The sequence below is a fragment of the Herpailurus yagouaroundi genome, unplaced genomic scaffold (genome assembly GCF_014898765.1).
Source record: "Herpailurus yagouaroundi ecotype Mexico unplaced genomic scaffold, PumYag 160, whole genome shotgun sequence".
Classification (NCBI taxonomy): Eukaryota; Metazoa; Chordata; class Mammalia; order Carnivora; family Felidae; genus Herpailurus; species Herpailurus yagouaroundi.
The window spans coordinates 49,750,477-49,769,967 of NW_024412401.1; the positions used below are offsets into that span (position 1 = coordinate 49,750,477).

The following is a 19,491-nucleotide window of genomic DNA, read 5'->3' on the forward strand; positions in this document are numbered from 1 at the left end:
GGGGGGGGGGGGCGGCACATGGGTGGCTCAGTCGGTTAAGCGTCCGACTTCAGCTCAGGTCACGATCTCATGGTCTGTGAGTTCGAGCCCCGCGTCAGGCTCTGGGCTAATGGCCCAGAGCCTGGAGCCTGCTTCCGATTCTGTGTCTCCCTCTCTCTCTGCCCCTCCCCCGTTCATGCTCTGTCTCTCTCTGTCTCAAAAATAAATAAACGTTAAAAAAAAATTTTTTTTTTTAAATAATAAATAGGGGCACCTGGATGGTTCAGTAGGTTATGTGTCTGACTTTGGCTCAGGTCATGATCTCACTGTCTGGGAGTTCGAGCCCCACATCAGGCTCTGTGCTGACAGCTCAGAGGCCAGAGCCTGCTTCGCATTCTGTGTCTCCCTCTCTCTCTGTCCCTCCCTGGCTCATGCTCTGTCTCTCTCTCTCTCTCTCTCTCTCTCAAAAATAAACAAACATTAAACATTTTTTTTCAGGGGCCCCTGGGTGGCTTGGTCGCTTAAGCGTCCGACTTCAGCTCAGGTCATGATCTCACGGTCCGTGAGTTCGAGCCCTGCGTCGGGCTCTGTGCTGACAGCTCAGAGCCTGGAGCCTGTTTCAGATTCTGTGTCTCCCTCTCTCTCTGCCCTTCCCCTGTTCATGCTCTGTCTCTCTCTGTCTCAAAAATAAACGTTAAAAAAAAAAAATTAAAAAACATTTTTTTCAATGTTGTTAAAATAAATAAATAAATAAATAAATAAACAAATATTAAATGAGAAAATGAAGAACTGGTCTTGTCTCAAATAAGGGATTGACATGGCACCCCCCCCCCACTGCCATGGCTGGTCTCTGAGTGCCAAGAACACGCCTTGTGCTCTTCTCAATAACCTTGTGAGGTAGGGTTGGTGTTACTCCCATTTCACAGAAGAGATGAGACCCAGAGAGGTTAAGTCACTGGCACAAGGTCACGTAGCAAGTGGGTGATGGAGCTGGGATGCAGTCTTGGGGCCCAGCTAGGAGGTTGGGGGGGGGGGAGGGGGGCTGGCTGGCTACTGAAAGTTCATGCCACTCGTGCCCAGGGTCTCAGGCAGGCCCACTCCCTCTATGCCCCCTTCAGGCAGCTCAGCCCAAGCACCCCTCTCCGTAGACCCTGCCTGTGATCCCCTTTCCTGGAATGAGGTCATGCCTGTCCAGATTCCGATCTGGGGAGAGGAAGGGGGGAACAAATGAGGAATTTGCTTTGAATGCCTATTTTTTAAAAGCCATAAACAACCAGAACTCTCTCAAAGACCATGGGAATTGTTTTGGAAAAATGATGAGGCAGGATAGGGAGGGGTGAGGGGAGCAGACAAGATGGGGTAATGAATTGGAGCCAAAGAGAGAAAAATGGGACCTCAGATGACAATAATATTGATATATTGCCATCATCATTATCATCATCATCATCATCATCATCATCACCATCATGGCTACCACTTATTGAGTGGTAATCTGAGCCAGCGGGTGGGCATGTTTTACGTACCAGATACCAAAGAATCCTCATCAAACCCTAGGGAGTCAGGGCTATTGTTTCCCCATTTTAGGGAGGAGACGGCGGCTTGCGGACGTAGGACTGGACAGCCAGGCTCTCAGCCACCAGGGCACGCAGCCTCAGCCCAGGGTTTTGCCCCAACTCTGCCCCAAGCAGTCACATGCCCAACAGGCACTCTACCTGCATGCAGGATCTCAAGGGTCCTTCAGCCATGGCTCGGGGGGGGGGGGGGGGGGCTGACCAGCCCCTGGGACACCCAGCCTCAGAGCATTATTTCCAGAAGGGCCAGAATCCACCCTGACCCTTGGGAAGCCAGGCCCAGCAGGAAGCCGCTGTCCTGTGTCAGAACTCGTACCCAGGACTGCCTAACCCACAGCATGCTCTCAGCAAAACCCAGATACTGCATCCAAGCAGGGGGTGGCTAGGTTTAGAAGGCCCCGGGGCTGGACGGGGACAAGAAGGGCAAAGTATCATCCCTTGAGGTGTGTCAAGGCCTGATTGTGGGGAAGGGGGTTGCTGTAGGTTGAAGAGGAAGCCGGGGAGGCTGAGGAAGTGAAGACCAGAACAAGGTGACCCTGAAGGAGACAGAAGGCAAAGATGAAGCTGACGGGCTTGAAGTATCTGGGCTGAGAAGGGCTGGGTGGGGTAGGGGGCAAAAAGAAAGCCCACTGTCACCCTCCCATTGGGATGAGGACAAGTTATCCAAGCCGGACTGTAGGACCAGGGTCCAGGAGTAGAGGGCTTGAGGACTAGGGTGGGAGTCACCAGGCAGAGGGTGGAGAGAAGAGAAGGTATGGGCAGAAATGGACAGAAAATGGGTGTAGGAAAAGAGGAGATGGCCCCAGGCACCCTGCACCCCCAAACAGACAGCAGCAGCCCTGGCCCCAAGTTCACCCAACTGCCAGTACAGGCATGCCTTGCTGTCCAAACTCAAGAAGTACATAGGCACCTGGGTGGCTCAGTCAGTTAAGCGTCCGACTTTCAGCTCAGGTCATGATCTCACGGTTCGTGAGTTCGAGCCCTACATGGGGCTTTGGATCCTCTGTCTCCCTCTCTCTCTGCCCCTCCCCCTGTCAAAAATAAATAAACATCAAAAAAAAAAAAAAAAAAAAGAAGAAGAAGAACTATATAGATCTGGATCTGTTTTCAGATAAACACTTTGCTACCTGAAATTCCAGAACCAAACATCACAGAGTGGGGTCTCTCACTACCCAAACTTGCTCTCCCAGCTCGGGAGCCAAATGGATTGGGATGCTAGTATCTGTCTGAGGATTGACCGTAAATCAGGGAGGGTGGCCCTGACACTGTTCTGCACACCACTGGCTCCCCTTTGCTCCCCACTCTGGCCAGGCACAGGCAGATGCTGAGCAAGGGGCAGTCCACTCACCAGTTACTGAGCACCTACTCCACACCAGGCCCCAGGACTAGGCAAGCCGCTGGGCCAGGGGTAGGGGTGACGTCATTTCTCAAGGGGTTCCTTAGAAGGGTCCCAGGCGGCACCAGGAAACTGGGTGCGTTCGACCTAACTCTGGTCAAGGAAGGGTTAGAAAGGGAAGACTTGGGGGGGGAGGGTGTGGCAGGGAGCAGGGCGGCAGGATGGCTTCCTGGCAAGGGCAGCCCCAAGCACATTCTTGAGAGAGTCCTAAGACAGCCTGGAAGGAACTGCCTCGTGCTTGGTACAAAGGAAGTGCCATGGGAAGGCAGCGCTGTAGGGGGCCTAGGATTTGGGGCTGGAAAGACCTGAGAGAGGCAGGCCAGGGAAGGGGGCCAGTCCCCTCCTGGGAGAACGGGCTCACAGGGGAGAAGCCCTCAACAGGGTACCCAGCGGCCTGTGTGGCCAACGCTGCTGGAGGGAGACCTGGATGGGCAGCCCCGGCCGCCTTGGATGCTCCTCCTGCCCGTTGAGCTCCGGGGTCATGGCCCAGGCAGTCCCCTTCCTCTGGGCAGTGCTCAGCACCCCCTTTCTTCCCTTCTGGCCACCCTACAGCGGCTGTCTCCCTGGAGCTGCCGTCGGGACTTTACAGTTCAATCCCCCAGCCTGAGTGTCCGTGGATGGTCCCCAGGCCTCCGGGGCTCCTCTCCCCTCCACACCTGCCCATGCCAGCTCTTCCCGCCTCCTCCCATGGCTTCTGGAGACACCACAAACCACGGATTTAGGGCCGCCGAGGCCAAGGCTCACCATCCCTCCCACCCAAGGTCCCCGGGGGTCCCAGACTCAGGAACTGCTGGGAGGTACAGATGCTGGCATGGAGCAGTCTGAGGGCGTGGGCCGCCCTCACCACCTTCCACGTTTCCTCACCCATCCTCCCAGGTGCCCTCTGCCAGCACATCCTGCAGAATTAGGAGGTAAACTCACCCCACTCAGACTCAGGGTCCAATGCACACACTCAGATTCTTGAAATGGCCCCAGACGTGAATAAAACCCTCCACTTTACAGGTGTACAAACCAATGCTCACAAAGACTAATGGCTCAAGAAGTCACTTCACTTGTCAGTCAACAGAAAGCTACTGAGCTCCATGGGGCTGTCTTGAGAAGCACACATTTATGGGGTCCCGATTCCCTCATGAGCCCACGAATCCTGGGAGTGGACCTGAGTGTCCCCATCTGCACCCAGACACCACTGTGCTCTGGGGCCTCAGGCGGACCAATGCCCCCTCCCCGGGGCCTCCATTTCCACATCACATCTGCACCACGAAGGTAGTGGGCTCCATCCGGCTCCGGATGTGGGGGCATCTCTCTGCCTCCCAGATGACTGGAACCCTGTCTCCAAGGGCTGCGCCCTTTGGGACCATCAAGAGCGACCCAGAGGGGCACGTGGGTGGCTCAGTCAGTCAAGCATCTTGGTTTCGGCTCAGGTTGGGATCTCAAAGTTCATGAGTTCAAGCCCCACAGTGAGCTCTGCACTGTTAGTGCTTGGGATTCTCTCTCCCTCTCTCTCTGCCCTTCCCCTGCTTGTGCTCACTCTCTCTCTCTCTCTCTCTCTCTCTCTCAAAATAAATAAATAAACTGTACAAAAAAAAAAAAAAAAGAATGACCTAGAGCCACCCCCTTCCCATCCAGGCCTCCTAACTCTGCCTCTAGAACCCCCAGAGTTTACCAGATGTGACTATCACTAAAAACTTATGCATGTTCAACAGCTCACTGAACCCGAATAGATACTGTTATCCCCACTTTACAGATAAGGAAACTGAGGCTCAGGGAGACCAGGTGACCTACTCAGAGATGCCACAGGCCAGAAAGGGAAAGAGGTGAGTTTCAAAGCCTGTACAAAGCCCCCACCCCACAAAGCCTCCTCATCCAACAGCCTCCCACATGGCACCGAAGTATAATTTCTAGTCCTGCCTTAAACTTTATTTCGGGGTCTTTGCCTGGTCCCAAGAGGCAGGCAAAGCGCACCTTACTATCCCCATTTTACACATGAAGAAACCGAGATTCAGAGAGGCAAAGTGACTTTCCCAAGGTCACACAGTAAGTAGATGACTGTCAGAGCCAAGACTGAAGCCTGGGGTCTCCAGCCCCAAACTGGTCTGAGCTGGCAGGGAAACTTCACACCTACTGGATCCTTACCTGTCCATCTTCTCTGGGCCTTAATTGTCCCACCTGTAAAATGGGTGGGTAGGTCCCTGTTGGCTCAGCTGATCAAAATCTCAGTGATGATATAATCAGTGTTGCCCTGGCCCCAGGAGCTGACCGGGATGCTGGCCTCAGCACCTCCTCTGAGCTGCCGGTGAGTCAGTTCTGAGTCTGACCACAGGCCCCTCAGGCTGGACAGAAGGACTGGGAGGGAAGTGGGGGGCAGGATTCAGCATCAACCCTACCTGTGTACGAGGCACCATCTCTGTTGGGCACACGGGCTCTGGGTTCAAGTCCTGGCTCTGCCACCTACTAACTGTGTGGCCTTGGTCAAGGCACTTCCTCTCTCTGAGCCTCTGTTTCCCCCTCTTCAAAATGGCACAACAGTATCTGCCTAATGGGGTTATGAGAAAATCAAGATCAGGGGCACCTTGAGTGGCTCAGTCGGTTAAGCATCCAACTTTGGCTTAGGTCATGATCTTGGAGTTTGTGAGTTTGACTCCGCATCAGGCTCTCTGCTGTCGGAGCAGAGCCCCTTCAGATCCTCTGTCCCTCTCTCTATCTGCCCCTCCATTGCTCATGCTCATACTCTCTCTCTCTCAAAAATAAATTAAAAAACATTAAAAAAAAGAAGAGGTCAAGATCAATGAGCTAATGGGCATAAAGCATTTCACCCTGGCAAAGAGGAGGCATGTTAACGGGGGCTCCTATATAGTTCCTCTTGTCCAAGCTTCCCCTAATCCGGAGAGAGGCCCTTGAAACACCCCTGGCCCAGCTGAGCAACCCCCGGTGCAGCCTAGCCCCAGGCCCAGCACCAACAGTAGCCAAGGCAACCGGAAGAACGTTAATCTCTGATTTCCCAAATTGACAACGTTATGGGTCACGCTGCTTCCTGCACTCAGAAAGCGGGGGCTGGGCAAGAATGTGGGAGGCCCCAGGGTGGCCCGCAGTCCCCTGCCAACTCTGGGGGACAGGGGGACTTAGCCCACTGTGCAGATGGCAAAACTGAGGCTCAGAGAGGAGAAAGGGCTCCCGGAGCAGAGGATGAGAAAAAGGAGCGCGGAGGTGCCCCAGAGAGCCTCGAAGGCCTTCTCGTGGCCCTCCCGAAGCCCAGCACATGTCACGCTGAGTCACCCCCCCCAATCCTGGACTCAACCTGGGGCAGGCGGTGTCTCATTTCAGATGAGGAGAACCGGGATCCCTGCCAAGTCCTTCAGCTGGGGAGCAGCAGAGGCAGGATCTGAGCCCAGGCCCGGGGCCCCCTCCACACTGACTGCCGGGTCCCAGGACGAAGAGGGCAATCTCCAGCCGGGACCACGTCAGTCTCGTGCCAGCCACAGGGGCTTCACGTTGGTCCCAGCCCCAGCTTGGCCCGAGTTGAGGGCAATGCGCCAAATCTGTTCCCGGCTCATCCGGTCCCTCCAGCGGGCCCCAGGGACACACCTCACCCACGAGGCCCGTCCCGGTTTCAGGGCTGAAAGAGATTTGCCGACTGAAACCAGGCAGGCGGCACCCTGTAGGGCAGGGCAGGCCCGGAACTTGCCTACCTGGTTATCAGAGCCCTGGAGAGAAGGCCCAGGGTGGAGAGGTAGAGGAGGCAGCCAGGGACTCAGTTTCCCTGTGTCGCACAGCTGCCCAAAGTACCACCATCTCCATCGTCCGCCTAGGAGAGCAGGGAAAGCTTATGGTCCAGAGAGGTGGCGACACTCTCCTGGGGTCACACAGCATATGTCAACAGAGCTGGGTCAGCACGTCAGGCCCCCAGTGCCCAACCCAGGGCCCTTCTACCTGGCCACCCTACTATCACTATGAAGAAGTACTAGCAACAGCCAAGTGTTCAGCACCCCTCCACACCCAGCACGGTGCTACACGTCCACACGTGTTATTTCCTGTGCTGTCCCCACTTTACAGAGGAAGACACTGAGATTCAGAGAAGTTAAGTGACTTCTCTGGAAACACATAGCTTGTAAATGACAGGAACCCAGATCAGCCTGAGTCTAACACGGAACCAGAGTTTGGGCAGATCCATCTCACCCCCACCTGCCAGCCTCCGGGAGCTGGGGTTCCACACCGCACTGGCCCTGTGGGTGGCCGCTGTCAGAAAGGCTGACATGGCTCCCACTCAGGACCTGTAATCAGGGGCAAAGTCAGGAAGAAGGGGTAATGACAGGCTCCACTGGCCAGCAGAGGAGGGGGACTGGCAGACCGCCCATGAGAAGAGCCTGAACTAGCAGCCGGAACCCCGCAGAGCCGAAGCCAAGAGGGGGTTAAGTCAGCTGAGTGGCACCCTCACCCCAACAGCCAGTTCTTGTTCAGAAGAGAGACAGCTGCCAGAGAGGGCACGGGACTGATCCAAGGTCACCCCACAAATACCCCCTGAAGAATGGGTTTGCTCAGAGCACCTGTATAGCAGCAACAGGTCCCTGGAACCCCACTTCTGGGCCCGAGAGAATTCCCCCACCAGCCATGCCCCATGGCCCAGCGCAAGGCCATCAGGGTGAAGTGGACTTCCTAGCTGACCAGGGGACGGTCAAGAGGCCAGTACAGCTGAGCCCTGACTGTGCCACAAGTCACTGCCCCCCAGCCATGGGAATGCCCATCCTATGTCTGCCCGGCCTCCAAATTTCTACCCATTTCCACTCCTGACTCCTTCAGATCCTTTGCTTACAACAGCCACAGGGATCTTTGTGTTACAGCTCTCACCCTGAACCTTCTCTGCTCAACAACCTTCCATGGCTCCCACTGCCTTTGGGACAAAGACTAAACTCTTTAGAAGGCCCCCAGGCTCCTGCCTTCTCTTCCTTGCCATGGGGTCTCCAGGTCAGGAACACTCCTTCCCCCCTCCGCTGGGGGGGGGTGCCCATTTCTCAGCCCCCCACTGCACCACTCCCTCCCCCAGGATGCCCCCGGGCCAGCGGGTATCCCCCACTTATTTCCATAGCCCCCCATTGGTCTTGCAGTGGGTGAAGGCCTGTTTCCTGTCGGACTCCCCCGGGCAGTACCCACCGCATCTGGGACAGGGCCTGGCGCATAGTAGGAAGCTCAGAGCAAGAAGCCAGAGGCGCGATCTACAGCCAGGGCCGCCCTGGGGCACAGAGCCACCCTCGTTGAGCAATAAAGCTCCCCACACACACCCCAAGATTCCTCACCACAGAACGGGAGGCTTATGCCCAACCCAAGGGCTGTGGCCAGGCCCCAGAAATGAGAGGATGCGCACAACACCTTCCTTCTTACTCGGGAAGGTGACTGCCACCCACGAGGTTCCCTCCCTGCCGGCCTCAGCTGCCCTGAAGGGACCCTCTGCTGGTCACCCCTTCCCTGGAGCCGGGAACAAGGGTAAATTCTCTCCCCATAAATACAGCAGCCCACAGCATGCCAAGGCCCGATCGTGGCAACTACCTGATGGCATGCCAGCTCTGTGCAAGGGGCTTTATGGAGGAGATCAAAATGGCCCAGGGAGGGAGGGTCTGTCATTACCCCAGTGGACAGAGGAGGGAAGAAAGTGTCAGGCAGTTAAGGAGCCTACTCAGCGTCACACAGCTGGTAAGGCACAACGCTGGCTGCTGATCCCCAGGCTTACTCTGCCGGGCCTTTACTGCATTTGCCACCGGGCCCTGGCAGCAACCCAGGAAGTGGGTACAGGTACCACCCCCACTGAGGAAACAGGAGGCTGTGAGGCCCAGTGACTTGTCCAAAGTCAGCCAGCTGTCAGGTAGAGAAGCCTGAATCCACGCTGGGGGCTTGAACCCAGAGAACCTCCCAGGGATGTGGAGACACAAAGGACAGTCATGCAAAGTGCTTCAGAGAGGCTCTTCCAGGGCTCCGACACCCCAGGAGACGGGAGGTTCGCCCGTCACTGCATTCTCGACACCCGCCACGGGGCCTGGCACACCGTGGCCCGCAGACAGAACACTGAATCAGATCCAGGACCCGCCAGGTTCTGAGCCCCATTTCCCTCCCCGAGGCCCCACCCTGGTAATTTCCTATCCACCCCAGGCCCCCATCTCCACGCTTTCACCTGTGCTGTGCCCCCTTGCAGAAGCCCCTTCCCCGCCTTGTTTCCACAGTTCAAGGTCTTAGCCAAAAAAAGAAAAACACAAAGTCTTAGCCAGACTTCAAGGTCCCACTCAAATATCTCCTGGGATTGCCCATTTGTGCATAATTATAATAATAATCGGGGCCTGAGCGAAGGCCTGTAGCACTCACCCACTGCCAGGCACGGAGGCAGCTCCCATATATGCTAACAAGTATCCTCAACGTTATTTAACCCTCACCCAGATTTACTCTTGAACCCATTTTGTAGATGAGGCTCAGAGAGGTGAAGTGACTTGTCCAACGTCACACAGGTAAGAGGGAAATTGTGACCTGAGGCCAAGCCATCCACTGTCCACTGCTCTATCCCAACACCTAGAATGGTGCTGAAACAGAGAAAGAGCTCAAAAACATTTGTAGTCTCTGTGCCAGGACATTCCCCACTCGCCTGGCAGCTGCCCGGGTCAAAAGGGGCACCTTATTACCTTCTGTATCCCAAGCACCCAGTGTGGCACGGGTTTGGGGACAGAAAAGTGGGTGTCTCATAGAGGCAGGGGTGTTAGGGGGCCAAGCTTGAAGCAAGAAGCAAACCCTGAGCTCAGGACGGCCTCTCTGGGCTTCAGTTTCCTTGTCTGTAAAATGGGCATAACGTGATAGTTTCCCACACACAATCTCACTCGGTGATGAGGGGTCCTCAGGAGATGCTGACTTTTGTTGTCAACAAAGAACTGGGTGAACAATATAAAGATACATGGCTGTCATCTTAACCTTTGGCACCAGTAGAATCCCTGCCCCGGAGTGTCCCCTTATTAATGGACCAGTGACATACGCTTATAACAGGCCACTGGACCTGGGAAGGGCCCTCTAAGATGAAGCTCGAGCTCTGGATTGGACAGATGGGGAAACCGAGGCTGGGGAATAGGAAAGAAAGAAGCAACGTTGTGAGAACAGGGTGAAGAGAAAGCAGCGGGGGGGGGGGGGGGCCCGGCAGGGGGGAGGGGGTGCGGTCAGAATTCAGCACCCAGGAGAGGGAACTGGCTCTGGTCTGAGGGTCTCCGGCCTGGAACATTCTCTCAAAGCCCCCCTCAGCCTGGCCATCTCCTCTTCCTCCCCCTCAGGCTCGAACATCACCTCCTCGGAACCCAAGACAGGTCCAGTGCCCGCAGCCCCCACTTCTCCTTGGCCCTCTTCTCACCTACAGCTGCTGTATCCCCACGAAAGTCTCCTTCGACCCCACTCCCCAGACAGAGGCCTTGTTCCCGCCGTCTCCCCGGAACCCAGCTCGTGCCTGGCCCAGGTGCGTGCCCGATAAGCAAGTGCTGAGTGGGGAAGGCCACCCCTGGAGGGAAGGCCATCCAGTTTCAGGTGCCCAAATGGCCGCCACGGGCCCAAAAAGGAGGCTGAGGAGGGCAGAGGCTGCCTGGGGCTCCCCGTCGCAAAGGCAGCTTTGGGACAGGGCAGTGGGATTTCTCACAAAGCTGCCTTTAAAGCTCTTCTCAGTTGGCAAATATTTAACCACGGCTCAGAGACCCAGGTCTGCTGGGGAAGAGTGTACGGGAGGGCCTGAGGAGGGAGGCAGGTGGCTGAAGTGGGGCTCAGAGAAATGCCAGAAAGAAAAAAAGGCAGACTGAAGACCCGCCCACCGGGGACTGCCCTTTCCTTTATACCCCGGGCAGCCTGGTGGGAGGAAGTCGATTCCCATCTTGACACAAACAGGGAAACAAAAGCCCTCTCATCTCCTCCGGGGCCCTCCCTCCCTGCCTGGCAGCACCGTACCCACAGCTCACAGTTGGCGGCTTGTTCCGGGAGCCCAGAACCCAAGAACACAGAGCCAAGCTGCGGAGGGTGGAGAAAGGGTGCCAAGGCCCCACCCCCGGCCCCAGCCAGGGCAGGACTGGCCTCTACCCACACCTACCCCGGGCCCACCGCAGGGTCCCCGGCACTGCGCCTACCGTGGGGGGCACCGCTCCCACTCCTGGGGTTCCTCCGGGGGCTGGCGTTCTGCACCAAGCCCTGCCGTGGCCAAGGCCACACCCCACACATCCCAGGCCGAGGAAGCCATGACAAAAGGATCAAAGGGGCAGTCGAAGGCAGCCTGGAGGACCCCCAGAGCTCCAAGATGCTCCAGCAGGACCAGCGGCCTCACACTGTGCACACCCCTGCTTAACGTCCCTGTCCCCCACAGGGAGAGCCCTGGTTTGGGAACCAGACAGGTGCCAACAAAGCCCAGCTCCGTGGTCCTGTGGCCTCGCCTCTGAGCCCGGGTATTCTCCTCTGTGCACTGGGGATAACTGGCTTCTCTCTCAGGCGGCTGTTGTCAACAGGACGGGCAAAGAGGCAGCTGATCTGTGACGGTGATTTTGTAAAACACTAACCTCCATCCTCCTCACCCCCGCCCACCCATCCCTGCTGACTTCTGGGCAACACCCTTCTCCATTCCCTTCTTTTCATCCTCGCCACACCCACTGGAGCCCTCTAACCTGGGGCCTGGACACCTGTCACAACTGCCCCAGGCCAAAGGGCAGCAGCCCTGATTTCCTCAACACATGTCCAAGTCTGGACTGGAGACACGGGGCGCTCTGCCACAGCACCCTCACACTGGCCTGGACCCCACCCGTTTGAGAACCCACCACCGACTTTCCCCTCGGTGCCCAGCCCTTGAGATGCCCAGGCAGACCTTCCTGACTGAGCCCTTCCTCTCTGACCACCTGGTAGCCAGCATCACTGCCCAGCCGCTCCCCATCGGCCACAAGACGCAGGAGCTGAGGACAGGACCCGGCGTGAAATTCAGGCCCTCAGAGCCAACCAAAATGACCGCTGGGGGCAGAGCCAAAGTCCAGTGAGGGTCTTGGGGGCTCCACTGTGCTAGCCAAGAAAGGTTTCATGTTGCCCTCATTCATCAACCACGCGGCAGTGGGCATTCAGGAAGGAACTAGACCAGCCCTTCTATCTAATGAGGGAGAAAGACTATCAACAAAACCGACAATGAGCATGGTAAGCCCCCAGTTGGGAGCAGCACGGGAAGTTACAGGAGCCCAGATGAGAGGCCGATAACCTAGCCGGTGGAGTCAGGGAAGACTTCTGGAAGAAAATGGCACCTGAGACATGAAGAGGTGCTAAGTAGGTAAAGGAGGAGGAGGACTGGGCAGGGAGAGGGTGCCAAGCAGAAGACACAGGAAATGCACAAATTCAGACATTCGAGAAAGCATGAATCCATTCCACAAGTAAATGTAGGAATACCTTCTATGTCAAGAACGGTATCAAGGTTCTGGAATCAGATCTCAATTCAAGTACTAACTCCACCGCTCCTGGGCTGTAGGACCGTGGGCATGGGACTGATACTCTCAGAACCTCAGTTCCCTCAGCTGTAAAATGGGAGGACCAGCAGTACCCATCTGGCCAGGTTGTCATACGAGCCTGACCAGACGGGGTCCTGTGTTATCAATAATGAGGCCTACTGACGGAAAGAAGTTCCATCTGCCTGAGCGTTGATGGCCAGGAAAGGAGTGTTCAGGTGGGCGCTGGGGTCTTTCACAAGCTCAGGGGTCCCGTGGTGTGCCCATCTGTGCAAACAGCAGTGCTCTGCAATGAGTTTCATGCCATGAAATGGGGGCCAGGAACGGGGAAACAGAACAACAGCCACTCAGTCTCTCAGGGGGCCACTCGGAGGGACGGGAAGGTGACATGCTTGGGGTCCCATCTTTCTGGGCCCTCATCCCTCAGGAGTTAACTAATCAGAAAGGGGAAGCAGAGGCAGAAACAGCAACAGATTCTGAAAGCAACTACGCAACAGACCGCACACCGCCAAACCTCAGCCAACCACAGCTCCTCTGCTCCGTGGCACTGCAGGTGGGCAAACTCCTTGTCTGAGCCTCCAGCTCCCACAGGGAGCCCCACAGGATGGACAAAGCTGGGGGAGAAGCTGGTGCCTGGCTGGCTCGGTCAGAAGAGCGTGCGACTCTTGATCTCGGCGTCATGAGTTTGCACCCCACGTTGGGTGTATGATACTTCAAATTAAAGAAAAAAAATTGGAGTCGGGGGGGCACCTGTATGGCTCAGTCTGTTGTGTGCCCGACTCTTGATTTCGGCTCAGATCATGATCCCAGGGTCCTGGGATTGGGCCCGTGTCAGGTTCCATGTTGGGCGTGGAACCTGCTTGAGATTCTCTCTCCCTCTGCCCCTCCAACCCCCTCCCCCCCACCCCCAGTGCACGTGCTCTTTCTCTCTCTCTCTCTCTCTCTCTCTCTCTCGCAAAATAAATAAAAGGAAAGTTAGAAAAACATTTTGTTCAAAGCTAAAGGAAAAGCTAGATGAAAAAGTGCTTTGAAGTCCACAAGGCAAGACCATGTATCTCTCTCCTGGTATCTTGTATCTTTCTCTCTCTCCCTCTCTCTCTCTCTCTTTCCCTATCTTACTGCATTGACTAAGACATCCAGATCAATGATAATGAAAATTACCTCTAGGGTTTCAACATCAAGTTTGCTCAGGCTTGCTCAGTATGTGACCAATGGCATATGAAGGGCCAGGTAGGGGCTGCTAAGGGAGCTGGATAATTCCCTGGGAAGACAACTGCTGGGGAAACCCAGCCACAGACACACCCCAGCCCAACTGGAACCTGTTCTCAAGTGACCCACCAAAGACAGAACTCCAGGGAAGGCTTTCTATCTCAGATGCCCAGTGTGGGACAGGTGACCCTAAGAGGTAAACGGCTCCCTGTCACTGGAGGTGCGCAAGGAGAGGCCGGATGGCCACAAGGAGGCTGGAGAGAAGATTCTGTCCCAGGAGGAAGAAGAGGAGAAAAACACAAACTTTGGGACCAGACAGGCTCTGCTACTGACTGTGACTTCTCAAGCCTCAGTTTCCTTATCAATAAAACAGGGAGAGGGGCACCTGGGTGGCTCAGTCAGTTAAGCACCTGACTCTCGGTTTCGGTTCAGGTCACGATCTCACAGTTCATGACTCTGAGTCCCCTGTTGGACTCTGTACGGACGGTGTAGAGCCTGCTTGGAATTCTTTCTCCCTCTCTCTCTGCCCCTCCCTTGCACGCGCACATGTGCATTTTCTCTCTCTCTCTCTCTCTCTCTCTCTCTCTCTCTCTCTCTCTCAAAATAAATAAATAAACTTTAAAAAAAGAAAAAGAAAATAAAACAGGGAGAAAAATAATACACACCTCGATGAGTAGTTGTGGGAACAAAAGCAGACACTGCATGAGACGTGCCTGGCACTCTGCCTGACTGTTGGTAAGAGCCTGATAAGTGCCAGCTGCTGTTCCAATAAGAACTAATCACTAATAAGTACCAGTCACTGTGGCCCAACCTTACCGGAAAAGGGCTAAATAAACTCAGAGATACAAATCCCACCCACTTCATTAGCCCGGTACCCTCCGATGCCAACCTCCTTTTCACCAAGCCCAAATCAGGCTGCCTCGGACCCCAGAAGGCCCCCTGCCCGCCCATCTCTCTCACACACATGTATACATGCACAAACACCGTGGGCTGCCTCCAGGGTCCTGACCGCAAGTGAGGTGGGGGCAGGGGGAGGGCTCCTGCCTTCTCAAAGCCAGGGAGGGAGAGACAAAAGGAGACGAGGGTGGGGGCGGGGCTGGCTGCGGGGTGGTGGGGAGGAGGAAGATGAGCCAATATGAAAATTTACTCATGTGCTCGCTGCTAGGCTAGAAGGAAACCCAATCCTTGGCTGGAACACCGGGGACCCTCAGCATGAAGAGGCTTTATGCAGAGAGAAGATGGAAAGCTTATTCAAATAACAAGACTCCTGTGGCCTGTCCCTGAGCCAGCAGAGGACGAAGCACCTGCCCCACCCTTGGGTCACCAGCTGCAAGTCTCCTCGGGCTCCAAAGGGGGCCAGAGGGGGAGGTATGAGGACAAATCCCCTCGGAGGCCCTGCCAGCCTCACATTCCTCGTTCCAGGTGCCTGTGTCCCACCCCCTCCGCCCCCGCCCAACACATCTGTGCTTCATGGGAAACTCCACTCTGCAGAGCTAAGTTCTATGCCTGCTTTCCCTGGGGGTCCCTTAAGGGATAGTGGGGACAGGCTCACTGCCTTCCCTGGAGGAGATGAACAGGCTCCAGGCACAGGCTCCAGGCAGCAATTCAGGGTTAAGAGTGGTGGGCCTGGAGGTCAGGCACCTGACTTCCACCTGACCTCGGGCAAGTCCCTCACCCCTCCCGGCTCTCCATCCTGACTGTTCAGTGAAGAGGCTGGACTCCTTTGCACTGGACCCTCAAGACCCTTAGCATCCTCCAACTGTGACTCCAGAAAGTGTTCCCTCCCAACCCAGGACCACACTGGCAGGCCCAGGGGAACGGGCTGTTCAGGCTTGATCAAACTGGTCCCAGTTCCACCTGCCAGGTACACTGACAGTCACTGCCCCATTTGGGTCAGAGCCCCCCGTTAATCATCAGCACACCTTTCATTTAATAACTAACTGTTTAGTGTCCCATTTTCCCCCATGAGGACAGGGACCCTGTCTGTCTCATTCATGACATATCCCCGGCACCAAACACAGTACCAGGGACAAATATTTGTCCCTGCAAGATTACACCAGAGCGCTTCGACTTGGGTCTTCCAGGCATCTTAAGACACAGGAGGAAGACAGGGCCAGAAAGTCCAGCTCAGGCCTGAGAACAGGTCCTTCCCAGCCCGGGGGGCAGTGTTAGCCAGGGGCCCTCCAATCCCAGTAAGGCGCTTTAAGTACAGGTGGGGCTGGGTCAGGTGCAGGCCAGGCCAGCCCAAGGTCACACACACATCAGCAGCAGAAAAGGTCACCACCCCCATTACACAAACCGAGCCTGGTCACCTAAGCTCAGATCCTCAGTTTTCTCTTCCAGCAGATTCTGTTAAATGATACAGCCCCTGAAATGGGTCTGGGAAACTAGAGCTGAGGAGGCCCTGCACTTGAACCTCCTCTGCCCGCTCCGGGCTGGCAGAACACCACGCAGACAGGCAGGAGGCTTGGGTCTGCTGACTCTGACTTGGGGCAGACACATCACCCTGTTTCCATGTCCCCCGTTATAAGAAGATCCCAGCCCCACAGGACTTTAAAGTTTTTATTTATTTATTTATTTTAATTTTGAGAGAGAGAGAGAGACAGAATGAGCACAAGCGGGGGAGGGGGGCAGAGAGAGAGGCAGAGAGAGAGAATCCCAAGCAGGCTCTGCACCATCCGCGCAGAGCCCTACATGGCGCTTGAACTCACAAACTGTGAAATCATGACCTGAGCCGAAGTCAGATGCTTAACCAACTGACTAAGCCACCCAAGCACCCTCCACAGAGGGACTCTGAATAACAACTGAAGTGTGGTGCATGAAGGGGGCCGCTCCTAAGGGCAGCAAGAACCACAGAAAACCACCAATTTCTGGGAAACTCTGGTTCCCCCAAATACCTGTGCTCTGTCTTCTTTGGGCCTTTGCAGACCTGCCCCCCCTGCCTATGACCCTCTCCTCCTTCTGCACCCTTTTGGCCTCACCTAGACATTCCCTTCTCCAACAAGCCTTCCCTGACTCTCCAAGTCTGGGTTACTGCTGCTTCTCTGGCTCCCAAAGACACCCTGACCCTAGCTAGACAACCCTAGCCCTGGCTAGGGTTCCATGTTGGGTGTGTCCTCCCAAAAAGGGATCTATGGCAGGGGGGCGGGGCGGTAGGCTGCCTCCCCATCCCACACCCGCAGCCCCACACATGACCAAGCCTGAGCAGGCTCTCAAACAATGGTGGGGTCGGTAGATGAATCCCATATGCAGATGCCCACAACCCACCGTTGGTTATGCATCAGGGAAATGCCTGAAAGTCATTATTTCTGGATGGTAGGAACACTGGTGATTTTCATTTTCTTTTTTTTTTTTTTTAATTTTTTTTTTTTAATGTTTATTTACTCTTGAGACAGAGACAGAGCGTGAACAGGGAAGGGGCAGAGAGAGAGACACGCACAGAATCTGAAACAGGCTCCAGGCTCTGAGCTGTCAGCACAGAGCCCGACACGGGGCTCGAACCCACGACCTGTGAGATCATGACCTGAGCCGAAGTTGGACGCTTAACCGACTGAGCCACCCAGGTGCCCCTCATTTTCTTCATTATTCTATTTTCTAATTTTTCTCTGATCATCAAATATTGCTTATATCACATCACAATAAAAGGGGGAGCTCTGAGAAAGCTCAAAGTTGAAAGGCCAAGCCCCCCTTGGTGGGGCACCGGACCCTCAGGGCAGAAACCTCTCCTGAGGGTTTACTCTGTGCCAGGCACCAGGCACGGTCTCATAAAGCTCACCGTACGGTAAGCATGGCCATACAGTTGGGAAACTGAGGCACAGAATGCTGAGGTCACAAGAGAGACCGCCAGAGGGAAGCCCTGAGCACTGCAGAAAGGAGTCCTCAAGCGTGCTGTGCCTCACACACCTCCAGCAGCCCAAGTCCAGTGCTAAGCCGCCAGCATGTCACACACATCGCCCAGGGGGTCTGCAGCGGCTTTCCGGCAGGAACAGTGAGTAGAAGACACCTGAAAACTGGAAGACTGGTGACTGGCAGACTCTCCCAGTTGGACAAGAACCCACTGACCCCGCACCACCTCACTGGCCCCATCCACACCCACCTTCATTGCCTGGCACGCAGAGAGACTCCATTCATGGAATCAATCTCAATCGAGTCTCTGGCTTGAACCACCACATGCTCCTCCATCCACGGCCACAGGCGCCTCCCAGGCTGGGCACAGAGCAGTGCCCAGTAGATGTCTGTTGCTACTGCCCGTAGTAGTAGAGGTAAAATCCTCTTTCTGAAGTCCAATTATAGGCTTTTTGTTGTGCCATTGGATATCACCTACCCATAGACATTGTTTCCCTAACTCCTTTTTTTTTTTTTCCTATTGTAACCAATGTTTTAAAGTAATATAACCATTTGGGAGTGTCTGGGTGGCTCAGTCAGCTAAGTGTCCGACTTCGGCTCAGGTCATGATATCGTGGTTCATGAGTTCGAGCCCCAAGTCAGGCTCTGAGCTGTCAGCAGAGCCTGCTTCGGATTCTGTGTCTCCCTCTCTCTCTCTGCCCCTCCCCACCCTCTCAAAAATAAATAAGCATTGTTTTAAAAATTGTTTTAGGGGCGCCTGGGTGGCTCAGCCAATTAAGTATCCGACTCTTGGTTTCGGCTCAGGTCACAGTCTTGCAGTACGTAAGTTCGAGCCCTGCGACGGGCTCTGCTCTGATGGTGCAGAGCCTGCTTGGGATTCTCTCTCTCTCTCCCTCTCTCTGTGCCCCTCCCCTGCTCACTCTCCCACTCAAAATAAATAAATAAGCTTAAATTTTTTTTGTTTTTAAAATAATATAACTATTTGGCTGCATTCAGTAAATTCCTGGTGTGGAAGGGCCGGGCGGGCTTCACCAGGGGCTCTGGGCCACCTTTCTAGGGCTGCTCCTGCTGGTGGTGGGACTAAGGACCATGTTCCTCGGACAGCCATTTCCCATATAGCCTTTAGAGGGCCCAATGCTCTCATCACAGCAACCTCTGCACCCCATATGTCCGCCTGGGGATGCACAGAGAAAGGATTTCAGGGGCTACAAAGCCAGGTCAGCACTGCAATGACGCAGACCCTCAGGCCCTGTGTGCGGCCAGCAGCAGCACCCTTCCCAAATGGGCCCATTTTCCTGACAAGGAACTGGGGCACCAGGAGGAGAAGGGACCTGGGCGGGTCCCATGGCCACTAGGAGACTGCTTCCTCATCTCTGACCAGAGGGCAAATAGGAGGCCTGGCAGAGCCGATCCCAGGACGGCACTCCTCACAGGACCAGCACGTGCAAGCTCACGAGGAGGGTGGGCATCTGGTCATGATTCACCCTCTGATAATTATTTAATTAATGAGTGACTGGTAACCGTTTGTTGCATACGTCTCTCCTGTCTAGCCTTGAGCTCTACACGGGCAGGGCCTGGATAAACTTGGTTTGGGTGCCAAGCACACAGTGAGCCCACAGTCAACGCATGTGCTTCTGTGCCTGACGCGCAGTGAGTCAGCAAGGGCGCCAGGACGGAGTTGGGGGAGGGGGTGTCCTGCACCCGGGGGAGGGGCCGTCTGCCCAAGAGCGAATCCCTGGGCCCCTGCTTCTCCTGGCCTCACCCCTGAGGCTCAAGGACAAGAACAAAAGGCACAAAGCCGTGAGTCAGACAGAGAGGAATACACGCCTGGAGGAAGGAAGCTGTGTGTGGCTGCACGCACTCCATGCCTGAGGTCTCTCCACGCCTGCGGTCTCAGACCTCAGACGGTGGGACCCAAACCACTCCTTCCAGATGCGCAGAGGGGAAGTCACCACCAGCCGGGGCTCTGAACCCGCCTGCATCTGCCTCCCCTCTATACCCAAGGCACCCTCTCCACCTACCA

General features: G+C 55.4%; 1 protein-coding gene across 2 annotated transcripts in view; it reads right to left on the minus strand.

Annotated features, from left to right (window-relative positions):
* NIBAN2 (niban apoptosis regulator 2) overlaps positions 1 to 19,491 on the minus strand; it is a 54,104-nt gene that overhangs the window by 22,584 nt on the left and 12,029 nt on the right. Inside the window, exon 1 of one of the 2 annotated variants that reach the window (XM_040482382.1) lies at positions 10,313 to 10,472. The exons of the other annotated variant lie outside the window; for it this stretch is intronic. Within the exon in view, the coding sequence (XP_040338316.1) occupies positions 10,313 to 10,472 (160 nt within the window). Of the gene's footprint in view, positions 1 to 10,312; positions 10,473 to 19,491 lie in introns of those variants that run through there. 2 annotated transcript variants of the gene reach the window in all.